The sequence below is a fragment of the Desmodus rotundus genome, chromosome 9, assembly GCF_022682495.2.
Source record: "Desmodus rotundus isolate HL8 chromosome 9, HLdesRot8A.1, whole genome shotgun sequence".
Taxonomy (NCBI): domain Eukaryota; kingdom Metazoa; phylum Chordata; class Mammalia; order Chiroptera; family Phyllostomidae; genus Desmodus; species Desmodus rotundus.
In genome coordinates this window covers 107,189,243-107,210,016 of record NC_071395.1, presented here as the reverse complement: position 1 = coordinate 107,210,016, position 20,774 = coordinate 107,189,243, and the positions used below count along the sequence as shown (strand labels likewise).

Here is a 20,774-nt window from a genome sequence, read left to right as displayed (position 1 = left end):
AGGGAACATGGGTGCTGGGTGGGGGCCCTTGCCCAGGGCTCCCCTGGGGAGGGTGGCCAAATCAGACACTGTTAAGAAAGTGTACAAACTTTATTGGAGCACATACATACACACGCATACACACCTGTGGATAGGGGAGAGCACCTGGCCACAGGGTTACAGAGATTGGGGGAGGGGATGGCAGCTTGTGATGTGGCTTTGCCACGGTCCCCCATCTATAGGGAAGGCCTTAAATCGAGGCCCCGCCTCTCAGGATGATGGAAGGACTCAGAAAGGGGGGCAGTCTAGGAGAATTTGGTGGGGGAGAGGTGCTAGGGAGGCCTGAGCAGTGGGTACCCTGCGAGCAGGGTCCCGAGGGCTACAGAGTGTCTTCAGTCCTCAATCTCTCCTCACAGCAGCGGTCTGGGGGCCGGGTCCCTCAAAGGAGTGTCCCAGCGCAGGGTCTCCCTGCGTAAACACTTGGAGCCCTTGCCCCCACAGCGGAAGCCAGCAGGGCAGCAGTGACGCTGATCTGCACAACAGACACCCTGGATGGTCAGAGGGTATGAGAGTTAGACAAAGCATGGCCTGGCCTAGCCCCATACCCAGCCCCAGGTTAGGGGGTGGCACTAACCTGGCGAAAGGGACAGCAGGCCCAGCTCCCGAGGCTGTCTCGGCAGCAGGTCTGGCCATCGTGGCAGAAGCGCCCCTCCCCACACTGCACATTCCCCACACCCACAGGAGGGCCGAGGGTCAGGTGGGCAGCATGGTGGGCAGAATCCACCTCCTTCTCACAGGTTCGGGCCTTCACATTGCAGGTGTACCCAGCCGGGCAGCAATGCTGGCGGTCCTCACAGCACACAGCCTGCAGGGATAGAGTGGCATTATCCTCTTGTCCCCTCATTCCCCCGGGACTCAGCTCCCCTCTCCAGGGGCAGGCAGGTGGGTACTCACGTGGGGTAGCTGGCAGCAGGCCCAGCCCCCACTCAGGCTCAGGCAGCAGGTCTGCCCCACGGGGCAGCTGGTGTGCTGGTCACAGCCCATGGCTCTGGGTTGGGACAAGGAAGTGCGGTGGGCAGGCATCTTCTCCAGTCCAGCCATCACCTCGTTCCCCCTCTGACACTGCCCCCCAGCCACGCACGTGTAGCCCTTGGGGCAGCAGTGCTGGTGGTCCGAGCAGCAGACAGCCTGGGGCGGGGTGGGAGCAGAAAGAGCGGTCTAGGAAGCTATACCCCGTGGGATGGAACACCTACCCCCACTCTGCCTCTCCTGCTAAGTTCCTCCACCTGGGAACAAATCTGAGAGCTGGGGTGCCACTGTGGGTGAGGCAGAGAGCAGAAGACCCGGTAACGGGTCTGCCCACCTGCCCAGGCCGAGGCACTGTCCCCCCCAATCCCATCCTCCTAACCATGCACCTCTGGGACGGGACAGCAGCCCCATTCTCCAGACGAGAGTCGACAGCAGGTATAGGAGGAAGGGCAGCTGGTGATGTTGTCACAGGGCACATCACTCTCCATGGCTCGGGGGTGCGGTAGGCTGAGGTGGGCTGGGGCCTGCTCCATCCAGGGCAGCCGGCGGGCTTCCTCTTCACAGGTACCCTTCTCTGTGTTACACTTAAACCCAGCTGGGCAGCAGTGTACGTGGTCCTCACAGCACACAGCCTAGGGTGGGTGGAGAGGGGACAGTAGGCACAGGGGCCTAGCTGGCTGCCACCCTCTGCTCAGCCCAGCCCACCCACCACTCCTGGGCACCTGGACAAAAGGGCAGCAGCCCCATGCCCCTGACTGGAGGCGGCAGCAGGTGTAGTCGTCCGGGCAGCTCACCTCCATGTCACACTTCACCTCCTTCACTGTGAGTCAAACAAGGCGGGCAGGTCAGCAGCAGCACGGGGAACCCTCTCCGTGCCTACCCTCTGCCGACTCCACAACTGGAACCCGATATCACAGATGGAGGGCCCCCTGCCCCCGGCAGGGATCACAAGGCAAGGTCCAACATGGAGGAAAGGGCGCTGTACCTGCCCTGGCCCCTCCATGCAGCCATCAGCCCCCCACCCCCACATCTGCTCCTGGACTAGCCTGGTGGAGAGCCTCCTCGTGGTGCAGGTGGAAGTCGGTGGCCTGCCTCTGGTACCTGTGTGTGCTGGCAGCTTGGTGAGCAGGTCCGTAGCATTGTCCTTGGAGAGGCACTTACTCAGGACCAGGTCACACACGGTGTCCTCAGGGCAGCAGTGCAGGTGGTCGGAGCAGCAGATGGCCTGGGTGGAGGCAGGGGCCGGTCTTTGGAACTTCCCTCTCAATTGAGCACCAGGAGCAGCCAGGCTGACAGCTGGCACTACCCCAATCCCCCACTAGGGGGTAGCATAAGTCCTGAGCAGGCAGGCTCCCAGCAACCCGTCAGCCAACCTCACTCCCCTGTAGTCCCTGCAAAGTAGGTGTCCAGGCTAGGTGGCTGTGGGCACATGGCTCAACTGGCCGTAGCCCCTCACTCACATTAGGCATCGGGCAGCAGCCATACTGCCCACTCGGCAGCTCACAGCAGGTGGAACCATCAGGGCACTGGGACCGTCCATCAGGGCACATGATCCCTGGAAGGGGAGAGAGGTGGGAGAGGCAGCCATGGTACAGGAGAACTTCCCCCAGCTAAGAGCCAGCCAAGGCCTCTCCTCACTCCCCACCTCCAACCCGATTCTTTCCCATCTCCTCACCAGCTCTATTTGTCCTTCGTGCGGGGATCTTCTTTGCCAGGGGGCGGGTGCCCGTGGCTGTGAGGCAGCGGGCATGAGCCAGGTCACAGGAGGTGCCATGGGGGCAGCAGTGCACCTTGTCTTCGCAGCAAGAAGCCTAAGAAGAGATGGTCCTAACTCTGTCTTTGCCCCTTCCAGCCCCTTAATTTGCCCCTGCTGCCCCTCTGCCCCCCGTCTTCCCAAACCTGTACCTGGGGCATGGGGCAGCACCCCCAGGAGCCATCAGGCATAGTGCAGCACGTGGAGGAGTTGGGGCACTCAAAATGGCCATCGGGGCACTGGACGGCACCCACGGGGTTGGCATCTGTGGATGGGATGACCCAGGATTCCATCAGCCCAGTCAGCGAAGGTCATTGCTCCCGTCACTCAAGGAGCTGCGGGCACCAGGGCCTGCAGACCCAGCTCCAGGGGACAGGGGGCTGGCACCAGGCTCAGTGCTCTCCCAGGCCCTCTTACACCTCTCTCCCACAAGCCACGCCTTGCCTCAGCAGTACGGCCAGGGCAGTGGCATCCATTGCCCAGGTTGGCATTAAACCAGCTCAGCTTGGCCTCTCCCCGCCCCTGCAATGCCTGGCCCAAGCCTGGGGTCTTGCATTCTCTCCTTCCCCTCCTAGCTCCAGGGCTGGACCTCTGTCCAGTTGCCCACAGGAATGAGGGCACAAGAGCAGGAATCAGGGCCACCCAGCCAGCTGGGCCCCTGGGTGCTGCAGCTCTACATGCTGCCCATCTGCCTGCCCTCCACCTCTACCCCTACTACACCTGATCCTCGGAAGCAGGACTGCCCGTCGGCACTGCAGTGGAAGCCCTGGGGGCAGCAGTGGCGGCCATCCCCACATGACACGGCCTGTGGGACACAGAGACACCTGTGTTGGCTAGGCCCTTCGACCTGGGGGTAGAAGACTGCAGGAAACGTGCAAACACAGACCTGAGCCCTCCCTCGAGCTCATGTTACCCTCACCTCTGGGAAGGGGCAGCAGCTGGAGGTCCCCAAGACAGTGAGGAGGCAGGAGTAGCCAGGAGAGCAATGGGCATCGACCTGGCAGGGTCTGCCCAGATGTCTGCTACGTGCTGGCGGCCATTTGTCCTGGGGAGAGAGGGGAGGATAAACCAAAGGACCAGAGTCTGGCCCCTTCCTCTGTCCCACCCAAATGACCTTTGGGGAAATCCCACCCACCAGCCCTGGCCTGGGCCGAGGGCACTCACTGGAACAGGATTGCAGCAGCTGTAGCTGGCTCCTCCTGGGTCCAAGCAGCAGGCCGCAGGGCAGAGCTGACCATCTGGGCACTGCGTTCCGGCCACCAGCCCTGTCACTACAGCCGCCAAGCTCACTAGGGTCCACATGGCCCACCTGCAAAATACCAAGAGGCATTTGTTAACTAGCAGAAATCCACGCTGCCCTTGATTCTGGGGCCAGTCTCCCTCCAGGCTGCCTGGGCCTCCCCGACAACTCCTTGTCCAGGGAGGGAGCAAGATGTGGGGCCTGACAGTCAGCTTCTACGTGTCTTGTGTCTGCCGCATGTGCCCTGGTGTGCGTACACCCATGAGCATGAATGCTGACATGCGCATGTGTGAATCTGTGTCCCCAGCACATGGCCTAGTACCTGAGTCTCTGTGGGCGAGTGTGTAGAGATGTGATCACGTGAGAGTCAGGAAGATTTGTGGGTTTTGTGGGTCTGATCTGTGGGAACAGGAGCCACCTCTAGGAGGTGGGGGAGGTATCAGTAGCTGTGAGAGGAGACAGCTGGGGTGCAAGGATGGAGTCGCTTCTGAGCAAAAGCCAGGGTTTCACTTCCCCAGCTAGCCCCTCCGCGTGCCTCCTCGCCTGATACTGTGCTCACACCTGCACCCTGCTGAGGTCTGTCGGTGGGAGAGGGGACATCGCATGACAACATGGGAAACCACGAGGTTGAGAAAGTTGAGAAAAGGGAAGTAAAGTGGTCAGCGGAGTCAGGGCCGCCCTCCCCAGAGGTCAGCCACCATCTGCTCCCTGACTGTCCCCTCCCCACCAAGGGAGAGGGACACACAGGCAGGGTCAGCCTTTGAGACACCATGTCCGAAGGGCCCCTAATAGCACCAGGGCCCTTCAGACTCCCCAAACACACCACCCTCCTCCCCTGCCTCTCCCGCTGTCCGGGAGCCGAAACCCAGTACGTGTGAAGAGAAACTACAAGGGCCTGCTCAGCTGCCGCTGTGGCGTCAGCAGAAGAAACCTGCCTTGGTCTGGGGCGAGGTGAGGGTGCAGTTTCACATCCTAAACAACTTTCCTCCAAGCTCGGCCAGCCCCACTAGGTCAACAGGGTGGGCCCAGGAGACGTTACCCTGCCCGGAGGGACAAAAACAGTAATGTTCGCTGAGCCTACTGACAGCCAGTTTAAACACTCTAGGTTATTTCCCTTCTTTGTAACCACCATCCAAAGTAGTAATTACTACCTTTACTTTCAAAGGAGCACACTGAGGCTCAGGGAGGTTAACTAACACACTCATGTTATATATCAAGTCATGCAGATGACAGGCTTTGATGGCTCCAAAGCCTAGTAGACCGGGTTCATTTCACATGCGGCAAAATGGACAGTACTGGGAATGGACCACACACCCCAAGCGCCTAGAGGCCTAGGGCCCAAGCAGAGGAGGGGGACAGAAGGATTTCCTGGGCAGGAGGACCAGGCAGGGCAGACACATGGACAGCAGAACTGCACTTGGGTACTGCACCTGGTTCCTAGTTCCTAGAATTGCCACCACTGATTGAGGGAGCCTCAAAAGCTGCTCCCGGTCTCAGCACTCCCTCCACAGCTCAAAGACCATTCCCAGGAGGCCAGGTAAGGGGGAAGAAGACTGGTCCCGGACCTCCACCCCTTTCATTTCTCCACACCCACAGCTCCCAGGCAAGGCATCTACAGCTGGCCTCACCCACTTCTTGGCTTAGGCCAGAAGGGTGCCTGACTGTATGTAGCTCAGACTATTCAGCACCCTAGTGACTTATTTATGTTTATTTTCCTTCCCGGGTATCCCGAGATTAGGAAGTATAGTGTATGCATATACTGAATATACACGCAAGCACACACGCTCAGGACCAGGGATGGAAGAGGTGGGGACCCAGTTCCTCTTGAACGAGGGTTTTGAGTGGCGGCTTCTCTCACTCCACCCCACCCCATTCACACTGCCATAACAGAGGGAAAGACAGGAGCCTCTTCAAACCCCCAGCTCTGTCATCTGCCACTAGGTGGCACCTTCAAACTCTGAGTGTCAGAAGCAAGAGATTCCCAAAAGGTGAACCAACCCAACTGCGAGACGCGTGAGCAGGAAAAAAAGTGGCTGGGAGAGGCGGAAGTTGGCTTGTCCCACCCCGCAAGAGAGGAAGTAAGGGAAAGCCAGACACAACCACTTCCAAGTCCTTTGAGGAGGCCAGGGTCTCAAGTCCCACTTGCAGCCCTCCGAGCTCCAGGACCAGGGAGGGCGCCTCTCCTGCTCCCAGCCGCCGCGGGCACTGCTTACCTACCCTACTACAACCAACACCACCACCACCACCACCACCACCACTACCACCAGAAGGGGCTGCGGAGCCGGCTCAAAAGCGGAGTGGTCCCTGCTTCGGGAAAAGGGGCTGCAGCTTCCGGGGAATACTAGAAGGTAAAAGGAGAGGGGTCACTGCCATTCAGTTTATTCCCACCCTTCATAAAACTCCCTCCAGTGCATCGCAAACGCCCAAGAAGGTTCTCTAAGCGAGTCTTCTCTAGCCTTCCGAATGCAACTCCGTGGGAACCTCAAGGTCCCACACGCCTGCGGCCGGAGCCTTGGGAAGGAACAAGGGAGAGGTCCATGCGACCGATCCCCTTACCTGCGTCTCGCTCTGCGCTCGCCGGGTAGCCGCTGCTCCGCTGCTCCGCTGCTCCGCTGCTCAGCTCGGCGGCTCACCAACCTGGGGCCTCGCAGCGCAAGGGCCCACCCACCTCAGCTTCCATTGGCCAGGCGTTCGGGCTGTCGCGCTCCCGTTGGCTACTCGTCGACGTAGAGGCGGGGCCAGCCTGGAATATTGTGAGGCTTTTCTACTCAATTCACTTTCCTCCCTCCCAGCCTCTCTCTCCCCCCACCCCCATTTCTAGGGATCATGTGATTGGAGAATCATGTGACGGATGCCCTGGCTTGCTCCGTGCCTTGTGAGGGCGCCTGATCGTCGGCCGGAGGTGGGGCCGCGCCTTCCCGGAGACAGAGACTGCCACAGGAGCGGCCACTCCGAGGGTGTGTTCGAGAGCTTTTGCAGGATGTCCGCTTCTGGATCTGGGACACTTGTGCATCCTATTTCTATTCTATTCAACAAACTCAGATTAAACTCTGGCGTTGAAGGAGAGTTGTGAGGCCAAGGATAAATAGCCTTCAGAGATCCTAATTTAAGGTACATGGTCGTGTGCCAAGTGCGTGGATGTGTGTAGGAAAAAGGTGGTAGCTTAGCTCTAGGTGGGAAGAAGAGATTTAATTCCACCTTGGGGGCACCTTTTAAGTTGAGTCTGGGAGGATTTTAATGCCGGTGGAAGTGGCGGGACAGGCGGTGTTGGAAAGAGCATAAGGGAACCAGATGGAAAGGGCAGCCTTGGGCAAGGATTGGATGCCAAGTTCAGCGTAGAGGGGTTTGAGGAGCTGCTGGGTGCCTGGTACAAGGCCGGGCAGGGAATGGGTGCAAAGTGGAAGTGACTTTGTACTTTCAGGCGGCGCTGCCTTCCAGGAATTTACATGGCTGGTGAGGAGAGAAAAATGTACTACACAGAACATAGGAGCCAGACTGCCCAGCGCGAAAGGGCCTGGCCCAGGCAGAGGGTGATGGGAGGCGCACCCGGAGAAAGCCTGGTGCCGGGCCTCGGAGGAAGGGATGGAGAGCTAAGCAAAGTGCTTGAGCTGAGGGTGAGCCTGGGGTCCGGGAAATCCAAGTCCAGGTAGGGAAGGGGGGACAGGGTGGAGGAGTTAATTGTGTGGCAGTGATGCTCAGCCTGGGGCTAGTGAGGGAGCAGACAGCGGATAAGGCTCCTGCTGAGAATTGGGACCATGGTGCACGCCAGTGACATTCGTGCATTAAATTTACCTGAAGCAAGGGGGTATAAGTTAGGCTCCCACTGATCAACCACGTGCGTGCACGCACATACACAGCTTCAATAAAGTGTCAGGCAAACCAGTAAGTGAACCTATTAGTCACAACTACACTGAATCAGAAGAAAAAAGAACCCTGGAGTACTGAAACGAGCTGGCCATCTTTATCTGTGGGTTCCATAGTTCCAGGTTCGACCAACCGCAGATCAAAAATATTTCTTAAAATGTTACTTTTTTGCCAACATGTACGATGTAGTTAGGCCTATAATGGTTGCATCTGTGCTGAACATGTACAGACTTAGTTTTCTTAGTATTCCCTAGACAATACAGTGTAACAACTATTTACGTAAGTAATCCGAGATATTTAATGCATACAGGAGAATGTGCATAGGCTATATGCAAACGCTACCTCGTTTTATATAAGGGACTTGAGCATCCATGGATTTTGGTGTCCGTGGGGGGTTCTGGAGCCAATTTCCCCGTGGATACCGAGGGGTGACTGGATCACAAAATTCTTAATGGAGTGATTTGCCCACCAGGGACATTTGGCAGCGTGTGGAGACATTCTGAGCTGTCACAACTCAGGGGAAGTATATTGGCGTCTAGTGGGCAGAGGCCAGCGATGCCTCTAAACACCCTACAAAGCACAGGACAGACCTCCCTAACAGATTTTTCTGCTCCCAACGTCAGTAGCGCTGAGGTTGAGAAACCCTCTCTAAAGGACCATAAACTTTCTCCATGAAAGAGCTCAAAGTTCTTCTCACATGAAACCTCTTTTCTCTTGTTGCATATACTTTAGATAAGTTTTGTCATCTAATTTCCCAACATCAATAGATTATAGAAGGATCAGGGGATGTGTGTGTGTGTGTGTGTGTGTGTGTGTGTGTGTGTGTGTGTGTGGAAATTTCTAGAAGCAGTCACTTTGAGTTTAGCAAGGATTAAAAGTGCTCCGTAGCGAATATTGCAAAGAGCCGGCTGAATATCTTGGAAGCCCAGTATCCTGGGGATATTGACCTTAGGGACAAACAGTCCTGGATGACTTGATGGGCCACGTGGGCAGAACTCAAAGGATAGTAATTAGTTGTCAAGGTATGAACCTGAGCATTCAGAAAATTTGGAATCATAGGTAACCACTCTGATAGCACTAGCAGAGAAATGTGAAATACGTTTACTAAACAGCTTGTCAAAATGCGTGCAGTAACCCTCCACTTCTGTGGAGAAAGTACAGCCTCCGCCCCCAAGGACTGCAGAAACTCTTCCTGTTCCACAAGAAACCCCTCAGCTCAGGATCTCTTTCCCTCTGCTTTTTGCTTCTAAGGAGGGAGAATCCTTCTGTGATCAGGGTAGCAAAAAAGAAGCAAATGTTCAGAGTCACAAAGAGATTTGACATCCAAAGGTCCATCCCCATTTGCCCTATTCTCTAAGCCCCCCCAGCTCCCTTTGGCCAGGCTTTGTGATGTTTAATTTTGACAAAATCAGTTGATTGTAATTGTGAGGATCTATTTCTGGACTCTCAATTCTATCCCACTAATCCGTGTGTCTGCCCTAAAGTCAGTACCACACTGTCTTGATTACCATACTTTGTAGCAAGTTTTGAAATTGGGAGAAGTGGGAGCCCTCCAACTTCTTTTCCAATATTTTTTTGGTTATCCTGAGTCCCTCAAATTTCTATGTGAACTTTAGGATCAGTTTCTGCAAAGAAGACAGCTGAGATTTTGATAGGTAGTGCGCTGAACTGGTAGGTCAGTTGGGGCGGGGGGGGGGGGGGGTGTTACCATCTTAACATGAACATGGGATGTTTTTCCAGTTACTTATTAGTTTCTTTTTGACAGTCGCCAAGCATTTCATCCTATAAATGTTACATAGTTTACTTAACCAGTCTCCTGTAATGAGCTTTTATGTGCTTCCAACTTTTGAAAGTTACAAATAATTAACCATGGCTAGTGTGACTCAGTGGATTGAGCGCCTGCCTGTGGGCCAAAAGGTCACCATTTTGGTTCCTGGTCAGGGCACTTGCCTGGGGTGTGGGGTGGGGACGTGGGAGAGACAGCCAATCGATGTTTCTCTCCCTTTCTTTCTCTCTCACTTCCCCTCTTTCTAAAAATAAATAAATAAAATCTTTTTTTTAAGTTACAAATAATCATGCAATGAATGTTTGTGACTATGTGCCTGAATGCACACCTGGGGGTTAGTTAAATCCCTGAATGTAACCTTGCTGCACATTTGAAATGTCAATGCCAAAATGCCTTAGCATTTTTCTACTTTACACTCCCAGTCGTGGTATTTGGAGGGATGTATTTCCCATACACTCACCAACATTGGATATGCCAGTTTAATTTTTTTTTTTTTGCCAATCTTATGACAGAAGACAGTTCCTGGTTATTTTATCTGCATCTCCTTGATCTCTAGGGAAGTTGAGTATCTGTGTACACGCTATTCTGCTTGTATATGTCTCCTATGAACTGCCTGTTTGTATCTGTGTTAGGCAGGGCTCTCTGGGGAAACGGAACCAATTGCTGTGTATATGGAAAGAGATTTATGAAAATGAATTGGCTCACATGATTTTGGAAGCTAGCAAGTCCAAAATCTGCAGTATAAACCGGCAGGCTGGAGGCTCAGGAGAGCAGACGGCGCAGATGAAGCACAAAGGCCTGAAGAATTTTCTCTGGCTTGGAGGTGCTCGTCTTTTTCTACTATCCAGGCCTTCAGCTAATTGGAAAGGGCCCACCCACATTATGGTGGGCAATATGCTTTAGCTAAAATTCATTGATTTAAATGTTAATCTCGCCCTCTGGTGTGGCTCAGTGGATTGAGCACCAACCTGTGAACCAAAGGGTTGCTGGTTCGATTCCCAGTCAGGGCACATGCCTGGGTTGCGGGTCATGGTCCCCAGTACAGGGCACGAGACAGGCAACCACATATTGCTCTTTCTCTCCTGCTCTCCCTCCCTTGCCCTCTCTCTAAAAATAAATAAATAAAATCTTTAAAAAAATGTTAATCTCATCCAAAAACACCCACCAAGTTGACAGATAAAACTCTCTTATTATTCATTGTTCATTTTTCTACCGAGTTTGTCTTCTTCTTGTTGAAGGGTGGGAACTCTTTTACTTTCTGGGGATCACGTGTGTTGCAGATGTCGTTTGCCTTTTGTCTGTGTTTGTGATAACTTTTGTAGTCAGAAGTCATGCTATTGTTAAGTCATCTGAAATCTAGCAATCAATCCTTTTCCTTTTCTAGCAATCTTTTTCCTTTGTGACTTCTGCATTTCATACACCCGCCGCCCTGCCCCCCACTCCGCTTGCTTAAGAACTTGCAAATATGTTTTCCTGGTCCATTTCAATTCCTGCTGCAACCCCAGCTGAACTGGACCTCAGATGCCAGCCCTGCGCTGGATTGAGGCACCACAAGTGACAGGACGTCCCACTCAGGAGCCTGTGGCAATGCCCGTGGATGTGTCCCTCTGGCTAAGAGGTGCCTCCAGGGCAGCCCCAGGGTTGCTTTCAGAGGTGGTGGTCTGTGTTCCTCCTTCCGCTTCTCTCAGCCTCCTTCTGTTCCTTCCAATGGCCCCTTCAGGGTTTTCTTCATTCAGAACTATTGCTCTGCCCCCGTAGAAGAGACAGCTGCCTCCGAGTGGGGGCCTTTCCCCTAAGATCTTGAGTTGTCAGGTAAGACATAGGATGCCCAATTAAATTTGAATTTCAGATTAGAAACTATTTTCTTTAGTATAAGAATATCTTGTGCAATATTTGAGACACACTTACACTTAAAAATTATTCATTGTGCTCTGGCTGGTGTGGCTCAGTGCACTGAGTGCCGGCCTGCGAATCAAAGGGTCACGGGTTCGATTCCCAGTCAGGGAACACGCCTGGGTTGCGGGCCTGCTCCCCAGTTGGGGGTGTGCAAGAGGCGGCAACCACACATCAGTGTTTCTCTCCCTTTTTTCCTCCCTCCCTTCCCCTCTCTCTAGAAATAAATAAAATCTTTAAAAAATTATTCATTGTGTATCTCAAATTCAAGCTGAACTGGACATCTTGTATTTTTATTTGTTAAATCTGGCAGCCCCGAAGACTAAGGTTGGAGTTGGGGCATAGAAACAGCCTCTCCCTCCCATATACTTACTCCTTCCCCTTCCTGCCTGAGTCACCTCGCAGTGAGCAATTGTTGCCCCAGTCCCTGAGGCGCCTGCCCTAGTCACTGGCCCCTGACTGGTGCCTGTGGGTCTCCGGTCTGTCCGGTGGGGGTGGAGGTGGGGGGAGTCAGAAACAGGTCAGGGTCCTGGCCAGAGGCTGTGGAGGGGTGTTTGGCAACAGAGGTACTGGGTAAAGTCAAGTTCCTGTCCCAGCGTCTGCCTGAGCTTTTCCAGTGCTATTGGGCAGGCCACCTTCCTTGTTGTTGCTTTGTAATCAGTTACTATTTTTACCAAAGTGTAACATGCAAATAAATTTCAGTCAAATTAGAACACGAAGTAGTACTCTCGTCCCCTCATTTCCAACTCCAGACATCCGCTTTCCAACCCTGTAACAGCTTCTTCTGTGAATTTCCCTCGCATCTCTAAATTGGTGTGCAGATGAGAATTCTTTTTTTTAATTTTTTTATTTATTGATTTTAGAGGGGGAGAGAGAAACATCAATTTGTTGTTCCACTTATTTATGCATTCATTGGTTGATTCTTCTATGTGCCCTGACCAGAGATTGAACCCACAACCTTAGCATTTTGGGATGATGCTCTAACCAACTGAGCTACCTGGCCAGGGCCTGGATGAGAATTCTAGATTTGCCTTTGGCCTCAGTGTGTTCATCTGCACAGCTAGTGAGCACTGCCTTGCTCCCTGCCAGCTGGGAAGTTCAGGGTCTACAGTGAGCGGCTGCCACTCCACTTGGCCCTGGGGACAGGAACCGTGTCTCTCTGCAGGGAGAGTGACTTTGGATAGTATCTTTAAATGCAGCTGTGGGATGCAGAATGAAGGGGAGGGGAGGGAACGGGGAGGGGTGAGTGGGGAAGGCTGAGGCAGGTCAGAGAAGCCTGGGAGGGTCCGGTTTACTTGGCTCTGCAGAGGCCCTGGCTGGAGGGGCCTTAACGGGTCCTCTGGCCCAGGGTTCTCAGCCTCAGATTTCCCCCTGGAGTCACCTGGGAAGCATTTGTAGCCGCAGAGATCTGAGGTGCGGGTCTGAGGGCCCATCATCCAGCTGAACCACTTCCTAGGCAGCGAGTAACCTGGTGCTAGTGAGAAAACCCTCCTCTTACAAGCTGTGTGGTTTCACTTGACCTCCCTGCCTCGTTGTCCTGATCTGTACATTGAGGACGTCGGCTGTGAGGCCCCCCTCCATGGAATGAGCTCATGCCCGCGGAGCCCCTAGCACAGGACCGGAGACAAGCAGGCACTCAGATAATGAAGACGCCGCCCTTCTGGTGGTTCCTGCCCTTGGGGTCTCCCAGCAACCCACCGCACACACACCCCTCAGCCGGGGAGATTGCCCACCTGCCCCTCAGCCCACCTTGCCCTCTCCTCCCTAGCCCTGGCCTATATGCCCCCCAGCCCCACCTGGATCCCCGTGTGACTTTGTGACTTCCCATTCTGCTGGCCTGATGCCCAGAATTCTGACCACCTGGGGCAATTTGCACCTGGCCTGTTGCAGACTCCTGTGCAGGGCACCCCTCACACTAGACCCGCCAGGTGCCCTTAGCCAGACGAGGGCAAAGGTGGAAGAAGGAGAATCACTCCCTCAGCCATAGGGTCAGGGCGGGAGAGGGGGGGCGGGGGTGCACAGGGAAGGATGGGTTAGGCTGACTTCTCGCATCCAGAGGTGAGATCATCTGCTCTGCCCTCTACAGGAGACGGACAGCATATTACTGGGTTAAAGTTTCTTTTTTGTTTGTTTGTTTGTTTTTTATCTTCACTAGAGGGCATTTTTTTCACTGCTTTTTTAGAGAGAGAGGAAGGAAGAGAAACTGTGAGCAAGAAGCATCAGTCAGTTGCCTCCCGTGCATGCCCCTGGGGATCATACACACCTGGACCAGACCAGGAAATGCACGTGCCTGGATCTTGGATTAAACCCACAACCTAGGTATGTTCCCTGACCCAGAATCAAACCCACAGCCCTTTGGCCACGAGACAATACTCCAACCAACTGAGCCACGCCGGCCAGGGCAAAGTTTTGGTTTCTTACATTCTGAGAGCAGTGGATGATCTGAAGAACTTCCCAGTGGGAGCAAACATTGATCCCAGCGAGTCTCCAGGAAGCCAGAGTGGCCTCCGGGACAAGCAGGTGGCAGGTGGCAGATGGCCGAGAAGGGGAATCAACTCTTTCCTGGAAACCTGGACAGGGGGCTGGGGTCCGCACCGTCGCCTGCTGCTCTCAGATTGCAGCTCTGCCTCTTTCCCGCTGGGTGACTTAGGCTTACTGAAGTCATTGTTTTGGTTTTTCGCTTTTTATCCTCACTCAAGGATATTTTTTCATTGCTTTTAGAGAGAGAGGAGGGGGGAGTGAGAGAGAGAAACACATTGATAGGTTGCCTTCTCCTAAGTCCCGACCAGGGATCAAACCCACGACCTTTCCGACAATGGGAGGACACTCCAACCAACTGAGCCACACAGGCCAGGTCTGAGATGAAGTACTGTGACCTTTTCTGAACTTGAGAACCCCCTGAGGGCAGCTGTGACCCTGAGTGGTGGATACCTTGCTGGTGGACTCCAGAAGTTGGAGCCCGGCTTTTGTCAAGGCAGCCGCAGACAGGTTGGGCCGTGGACAGAACGGGAAGGGCAGCAGAGGCTGTGGGAACTGCTAGTTAATCATCTGAGCCAGGGCATCAATGAGCGGAATCAGCACGTTGTGTTGCAAGCCCACTCTGCACACATTGGTGAGTCCTCATAACGACATCTCCATTTCCCAGATGCAGGAGACGCCGATGGTCTTGTCTCCCAGCTACTAAGCAGTGGTGCTAGTAAAAGAGCCCAAGCCAATCAGCACGCAGAGCTTTTGCTCACAACACCAGCCTCCACCAAATGCTGGCAACAGCTCGGCTCCATCCTCCGTCCCAGCCCGCTCAGCCCACCTTGAACTTTCCTGGCCCTTCGTCATGCAGGCCCCCCACAGCTCAAGAGATAGCTGCTCCTCATCACTTGGACGGGTCAGCTTCCTCATCTGAGAGACGGGTGCGGAGTAACTCCCGCGTGCCCTCCACGCAGTGAGGTGAGGCTCCAATGGATGACGGATGCGAAGAGACCTTGCAAACTGACACATCAGAAATGAGAGGAATTCTAATGAGGACCTCAAAGGGGTTCCTCTGGTTAATCTGGTGGCCTGGCTCTGAAGCACTGGGTCGGGGCGTAGATGAAGAAACTGCCCTCCCCATGCAGCACAGAGAGGTCAGGGCAGTGTGACCTCCAGGAGCCTGAGGAGGAACAGAGGAGGCAGCCGCCAGGAGTGGGGGAGGAGAGGAAGAAACTGCCCTCGGGACACCCTTTCCCCCTGTCACAAATCTCCTTCGAACTTCCCATCTGTCTAAACCTAGAGCTCTCAGCAGTCTTGAGAGGGAAGTAAGACCAGAAATATTCTGGCTTCTTCTTTAAAGATGAAGAAACCAAGGCCCAGAGAGGTGACTATTTCTCCCAACAAGAAAATCGGTTAGCAGGGAAATCGGTGCTTAAATGCACTTCAGGAGACTGAATGCAAGAGACTGATTCAGTCTCTTAGAATCGTCGCTGGTATAATTGATTTCTGTGTTTAAAAAAGGGGGTTCTGCTAAAGTTTAAGGTTCACATCGTGCCAGGTTCTGGGCTAAATGCTCCTGTAATCTCTAACACAGCCTGGCCAGGTAAGCACCGTGATTACGCCTGTCTTACAACGAATGGAGCTTGCTTAACCTCAGAGAGGTTAAGTAACTTGGCTGAGGTCAGGCAGTTAAAAAGGCGTGAAGCCAGCAATTGAATCCAGGTCTGGCCGAGAGCCCGTGTTTGTAACCATCACAATATTCTTTCAGGGTAAGTTACTGTGGCATCCGAAGCCCCATCTGAGTACTTCCTTTCGTCCCAGCCTGCTCCACCCTCCCTTGGCCTTCACCTTGGGTTAATCTCCTGCAGTAATTCCCCCACCCACTGGTTCTCCCTTTCTCTAGGCTGTCCCAGGCCTTCTCAGTCACGTGACCTATTCTGTTGCCCTCTTAGAGGTTGTGGCTGTGTGAGAGTGTCTTATTTACTCCTTTGTTGGTGTTTCTTGCACTAGAAAGCGTGAGCAGGGACCTTATGTGGCTTGTTCGCTGCTGTGTCCAAGTGTCAGCAACAGTATTTGGCACACACAAAACACTCAAAAACGAAAAAGAAAAGAAAGAGAAATGCTCAATAAATCAAAAGAGAGAAAAAGGCAGAGACAGACAGAGAGATAGGCCACGTGTTTGGTCTGGACCCAGCTGGGACGGCTCCTCCTCGGTGCAGGTCACCATGACCAGGACTCAGCCTTGACACGGCCACACTGCTCAGGTGGCCGACACACTCCCGGCGGCCTCGGTCAAACTAAGAAGCAAAACCCGCACCCCGGAGAGGCAAGGACGCTGCATGGCCCTAGCTAGTGCTTGCTGAGCTCACGGTCCTTACAAAGGAACGCATATGTTTTGTAACTTTCCTCTAAGAGATTTTCAGAAATGAAATTCACACACAATATAATTTTCCTATGCACAATATTTTTAGAAATCAATATAAACTTCATATAGTGAGTATGTAATACTTATACGTATAATATACTGTAGGAAGTATTTTATACACAATATACTGTATAAAGTAATATAGAGGAAAATAAAAAGAAAGTAACTTTGAATAAAATAACAAGTATTTCTGGATGTGAAAGTTCAGGCTCAACCCCACGTGGGAGCAGAAGCTTGCAAATGCACGTGAATCACCGGTGCTGAGAACCAGACCCGCGCGCATAGGAATGTGTTGGAGTGTTGCGTTAGCAACTCAGTCACACGAGCCAGGGCGTCACGGGGACAGAATGCTTTTAAATTGTGAAGGAGCCTTGATAAGGTTTTTTAAACTTATTTTTATTCACCTATTGGCTTATACATTCTTTAAGATTTTATTTATTTACTTTTAGAGAGAGAGGAGGGAGGGAGAAAAAGAGAGAGAGAACACTGACTGGTTGCCTCCTGCATGTCCCCAACTAGGGACCCAGCCTGCAACCCAGGCTTGTACCCAGACTGGGAATTGAACCTGCAACCCTTTGGTTCCCAGGCTGGTGCTCAATCCACTGAGCCACACCAGCCTGGGCTCATTTATTTATTTTCTATTCCTGTTTATTCTATTATAGTTGTCCCAAATTTTCCCCCTTTGCCCTCCCCCGCCCAGCCCACCACTGGACAATAAAGTTTTAATGGAGACAAAGATAAATGTTCCCTAGGATTTCATGGCAGTTTCACTCCTGGAAAATTCAATGTATTTTGAAACCATTCGAAACAGAGGGATGTGGGTGAAATAGAGCTAGCTTCCAGGTCAGGTCATGAACAGGTTTCTCACTATGTAATTGCCCAGAAATACAGGGGGAAATTGAGCGGTGTACGGGACAATTCCTTGATGTGTCCAACTGTCCTACACGTTATAGGATATTTAGCATCCCTGTCCTGCCATCTGTCAGATGCCAGGGGTCCCAATCTTTTGACCACTACCAACGACATCATTAATTTCCGAGTTGTCCCCTAGGGGGCGCCGGCGCTCCAGTCGAGAACAGCTGCCTGGCACTTTCTCCAGCGCTCTGCTTTTTGAATTAACTCTACCTTCGAGATTGTTTTACATCACGATGTGGATATCTGCATCCCTTTCAAGACGGTGTGGTATTCCGTCATATGAAGGGACTGTCGTGCAGTTCCTCCTCCATAGCCTCTCGCACATGTGTAAGCCAACAGGTCAATGAGGATGACCTGAGAATGGCCGGGCTGGGTCACAGTATTTGGGCAGTTGGAATTTTGGTAGTTACAGCCAAACACTGCCTTCCACGCACGTAGATTAATCTACACTCCCCAAGCAGAGCAGAAGAGAGCTGTCCCCAGAGCTCTGGGAGTCAGCCTGCAGTGGGGTAGGGTGGGGTGTCAATTCTGAGAAATCTTAACTGGACCCTTCCCCTCTGAGAGCCACCTCCTCAGACCACACCCAGGGTGCCCCAGCAAAGCCCTGGGTGTCCAGAAACTCCCCAACCCACCTTCTCAGGCCATGGGCAAAGGAAAAGTAGGAAGGCCTTTCCCTAGATAGGTCGACCCTGGCTATTACATTTAGTAATTTTTTTAACCTTCAGAAAAGACAGTTTTGTTGCTCTTCTGATTCTATAAGTAATACAGCGTGGGGCAAAAGTAGGTTTACAGTTGTGAGTACCCAGAACAGAATTTATTCTTGTATTATCATTTATTAATTATTATTGTATTTTCCATATGGACAAATCGTCCATCTACTTTCGTCATACCCTTTACATGTTTATTTCAATGGGGGAAATCCCTTTCCCCACCAACTTTTTGTTCTGGAAACTTTAAAGGCTTCAGAAAAAGGGCAAGAATGGTGCGATGAACACCCATACACCCTTCACCTTGACTCACCAGTTCACACTTTGCTACATTGGCATTATCTTTTTTTTTTTCCTGAACCACTTGAGAATAAGTTGCAGACATTCACCCCTAAAACACTTCTGTGTGCATTTCCTAAGAACAAGGACATTTTCCTACAAAACCACAGTGTGGTGATAAGTTTAACATCGGTTAATTAATGTCTACTGCACCAGCCTCATTCAATTTGTCCGCTGTCCCAGTAAGGTCTTCTATAACTCGCCCCCGCTGCCTGCCCTCAGGGTCCAAACAAAGACCTGACTTGGCATTTAGCTATAAGCCTGGAGTTTGGATTTCTCCTCTTGGGCTCGGTGGTTCCCAAGCCCCTGGCCCTGCCTCCAGGAAGGCAGCTGTAGGTGGGGACAGTGTTGGTTGTGAACTCAAAGGTGTTGACGGGTCTGCAGGAGAGATCTGAGCTTCCCTTCAGCCCCATAAAGATCTTGTTAAGCCCTAGGTTGCAAGCTGGAGGGGACACCACTCTGGCCCCAGGGCTCACCCTGGAAGAATTCCGCCTCAGTAAATCACTTTCTGTTTGCGTCACTCTCCCAGTGCTGGGCAAGGACTGGCCCATCAGTTCCCACTACAACCCCAGGGCTGGTACCATTTTCTCCCCCTTTACAGTTGAAAGGAGTTTCTGTTTTCCCATCTGATGAGGAAGGCAGCGATGGCTACATGGGGCCACGCGATGACTCTGGAAGGACCCCTGGGTGTGCGGTCAGTGGGAACTGTGGCCAGGTCAGCCAGGACAGTGGCTGTCTCCTCCTCAGGGCTCCTCTGGGCAGGAAGGTCTAGCCAGGGCTCTAGAGCTTTGTGGGCATCTCAAGGCTGCTGCCGCACCCTGCAGCCACCACAACCATCCTTGCGAGATGCCTCCACTGGCTCATGGTGTCTCGTTGCCCACAGATAACCTTGCCTGCCTGCCCAGACTGCTACCACTGCACTGGACTTTGGTCATGCCAACAATGCCCCGAGGTTTCTCAGTCTCGAAGCATTTACCTGTGGGGAAAGGCAAGAACTGTGATCTGCTTGGCTCCGGGTCCCTGACAGGGGCCACGGAATCGTTTGTTGACTCTTTTCATAGTTTTTACAAACATGACCTTAATCAAGAGTTTGTAAGTTATGCAGGATGGGTGACATCACCTTTACTTTCAGACGAGGAAACTGAGGTGTAGTGACAAATCTCAAAGGCATCCTATTGCAAGAAGAAAACCAGAAATGAAATGCAAGTCCCACATTCCACTGTGGGGGAAGCTGAGACTCAGAGGCCACCAGGTTTGATTCCTGGCTCTCCTGCTTTGCAGCTGTGTGAACTTGGCTCTGGGGAGGAAGGGCTATAAGGAGTTATAACTATTCGTGCTTGCATTTGGAGGTACAGATAGGACCAGAAACTGAACCTGGTTGCTCTAAAGGCCCTTTCCAGAACTTTCTGTGCCACAGGTGCTGGAAGGCAATCAATAATAATAATAATAATAGTCACTGAGTGCTTGCCAATGGCCTAAGCACTTTACAATTATTAATTCGTTAAACCCTCACACCATTCCTGTGAGGTGGGTGCATTATTGCATCCCCACCTCGTTGTATGAGTGGGGAAACGAAGGCTTATTAGAGGCGTTAAGAGACTTGCTAGAGGTGGCGCAGCTGCTGCAGGAGGGAAATAGAGCTAGGTGCCTGCCTCCCACTGCTCTGGTCTTGAGGCGGGTAAGCGGTGCTGCCCCGCACAGCCCTGTATTTCTTGGAGTTCTTGGGGCCCGAGGCCTGATTGGATGGAACAGGTGAGCAGGTCGCTCTGCGGGGATCAGAGCGCTGGGTTGAGAATGGGGTGGGGTGGGAGCTCCTCCAGACTCAGGCAGGTGGGGTTTGAATTCTGGCTCTTTCTTTGGGTGACTTTGGTGCTATTTGATCTTTGGGGTCTCCGTTTTTCTCACTTGTAAATGGAAAATTGCATGCTAGAAACGTGGGTTCCGCTTCACACCTGCGCCATTACAGGAACGGACCTCGGTTTCCTCCTCTGTATGATGGGGAGAGCAGTCTCTTGGCTGATGGCTGTGAAACTGTTCAGGTAAATCATAACTTTGAGGTTGTAAAGGTCTTTACTAGAAGCTGGGTTTTCGCCTGAACCAACAGTTTATAACATGATTTTGTGTTGTTTTAGACCTCAGCTTGGTTTGGAAAGGAAATGGAAAGGGCGCCTTCCCCCTGGCACTGTAGACCAGCTTCACCGGTCACAGATCGCACTCTCCACGCCCCCTGATTCAAGTTTCCCAGCGGTGGGAAGTCGCAAGCCTTTTCTCAGGGAAAGCTCACGGTAGGCCCCATGGAGTCCACGTGCTAGACGAGCATGCGCGGAAAGGCTGGGCTGCTCTAGATCCGGAATGGATCGCGTCTAGGAGAGGGGCGG

General features: G+C 52.7%; 1 protein-coding gene and 1 long non-coding RNA gene across 3 annotated transcripts; one reads left to right on the top strand and one right to left on the bottom strand.

Moving 5' to 3' along the window:
* Positions 1-75: 75 nt before the first annotated feature.
* GRN (granulin precursor) lies at positions 76-6,641 on the bottom strand. 2 transcript variants are annotated; one of them, XM_045190004.3, is made up of 14 exons: positions 6,558-6,575; positions 4,324-4,421; positions 3,926-4,070; positions 3,681-3,806; positions 3,482-3,566; positions 2,914-3,026; positions 2,684-2,819; positions 2,469-2,563; positions 2,110-2,233; positions 1,731-1,828; positions 1,395-1,640; positions 934-1,167; positions 614-844; positions 76-527 (listed from the first exon to the last, which is right to left on the bottom strand). In XM_045190004.3, the coding sequence occupies exons 3-14, from the start codon at positions 4,061-4,063 to the stop codon at positions 390-392; spliced, it is 1,764 nt and encodes a 587-aa protein (XP_045045939.2). In that variant the 5' UTR covers positions 4,064-4,070; positions 4,324-4,421; positions 6,558-6,575; the 3' UTR covers positions 76-389. The 2 variants fall into 2 exon arrangements, with proteins under 2 accessions (XP_045045939.2, XP_024409644.2); XM_024553876.3 differs by lacking the exon at positions 4,324-4,421 and having other exon boundaries at positions 6,558-6,641.
* LOC123479041 (uncharacterized) lies at positions 5,663-17,156 on the top strand. The gene is made up of 4 exons (XR_006654501.2): positions 5,663-6,349; positions 6,823-7,112; positions 13,727-13,863; positions 14,690-17,156. It is a non-coding gene; the product is annotated as an uncharacterized lncRNA (long non-coding RNA).
* The last annotated feature ends 3,618 nt before the right edge of the window (positions 17,157-20,774 follow it).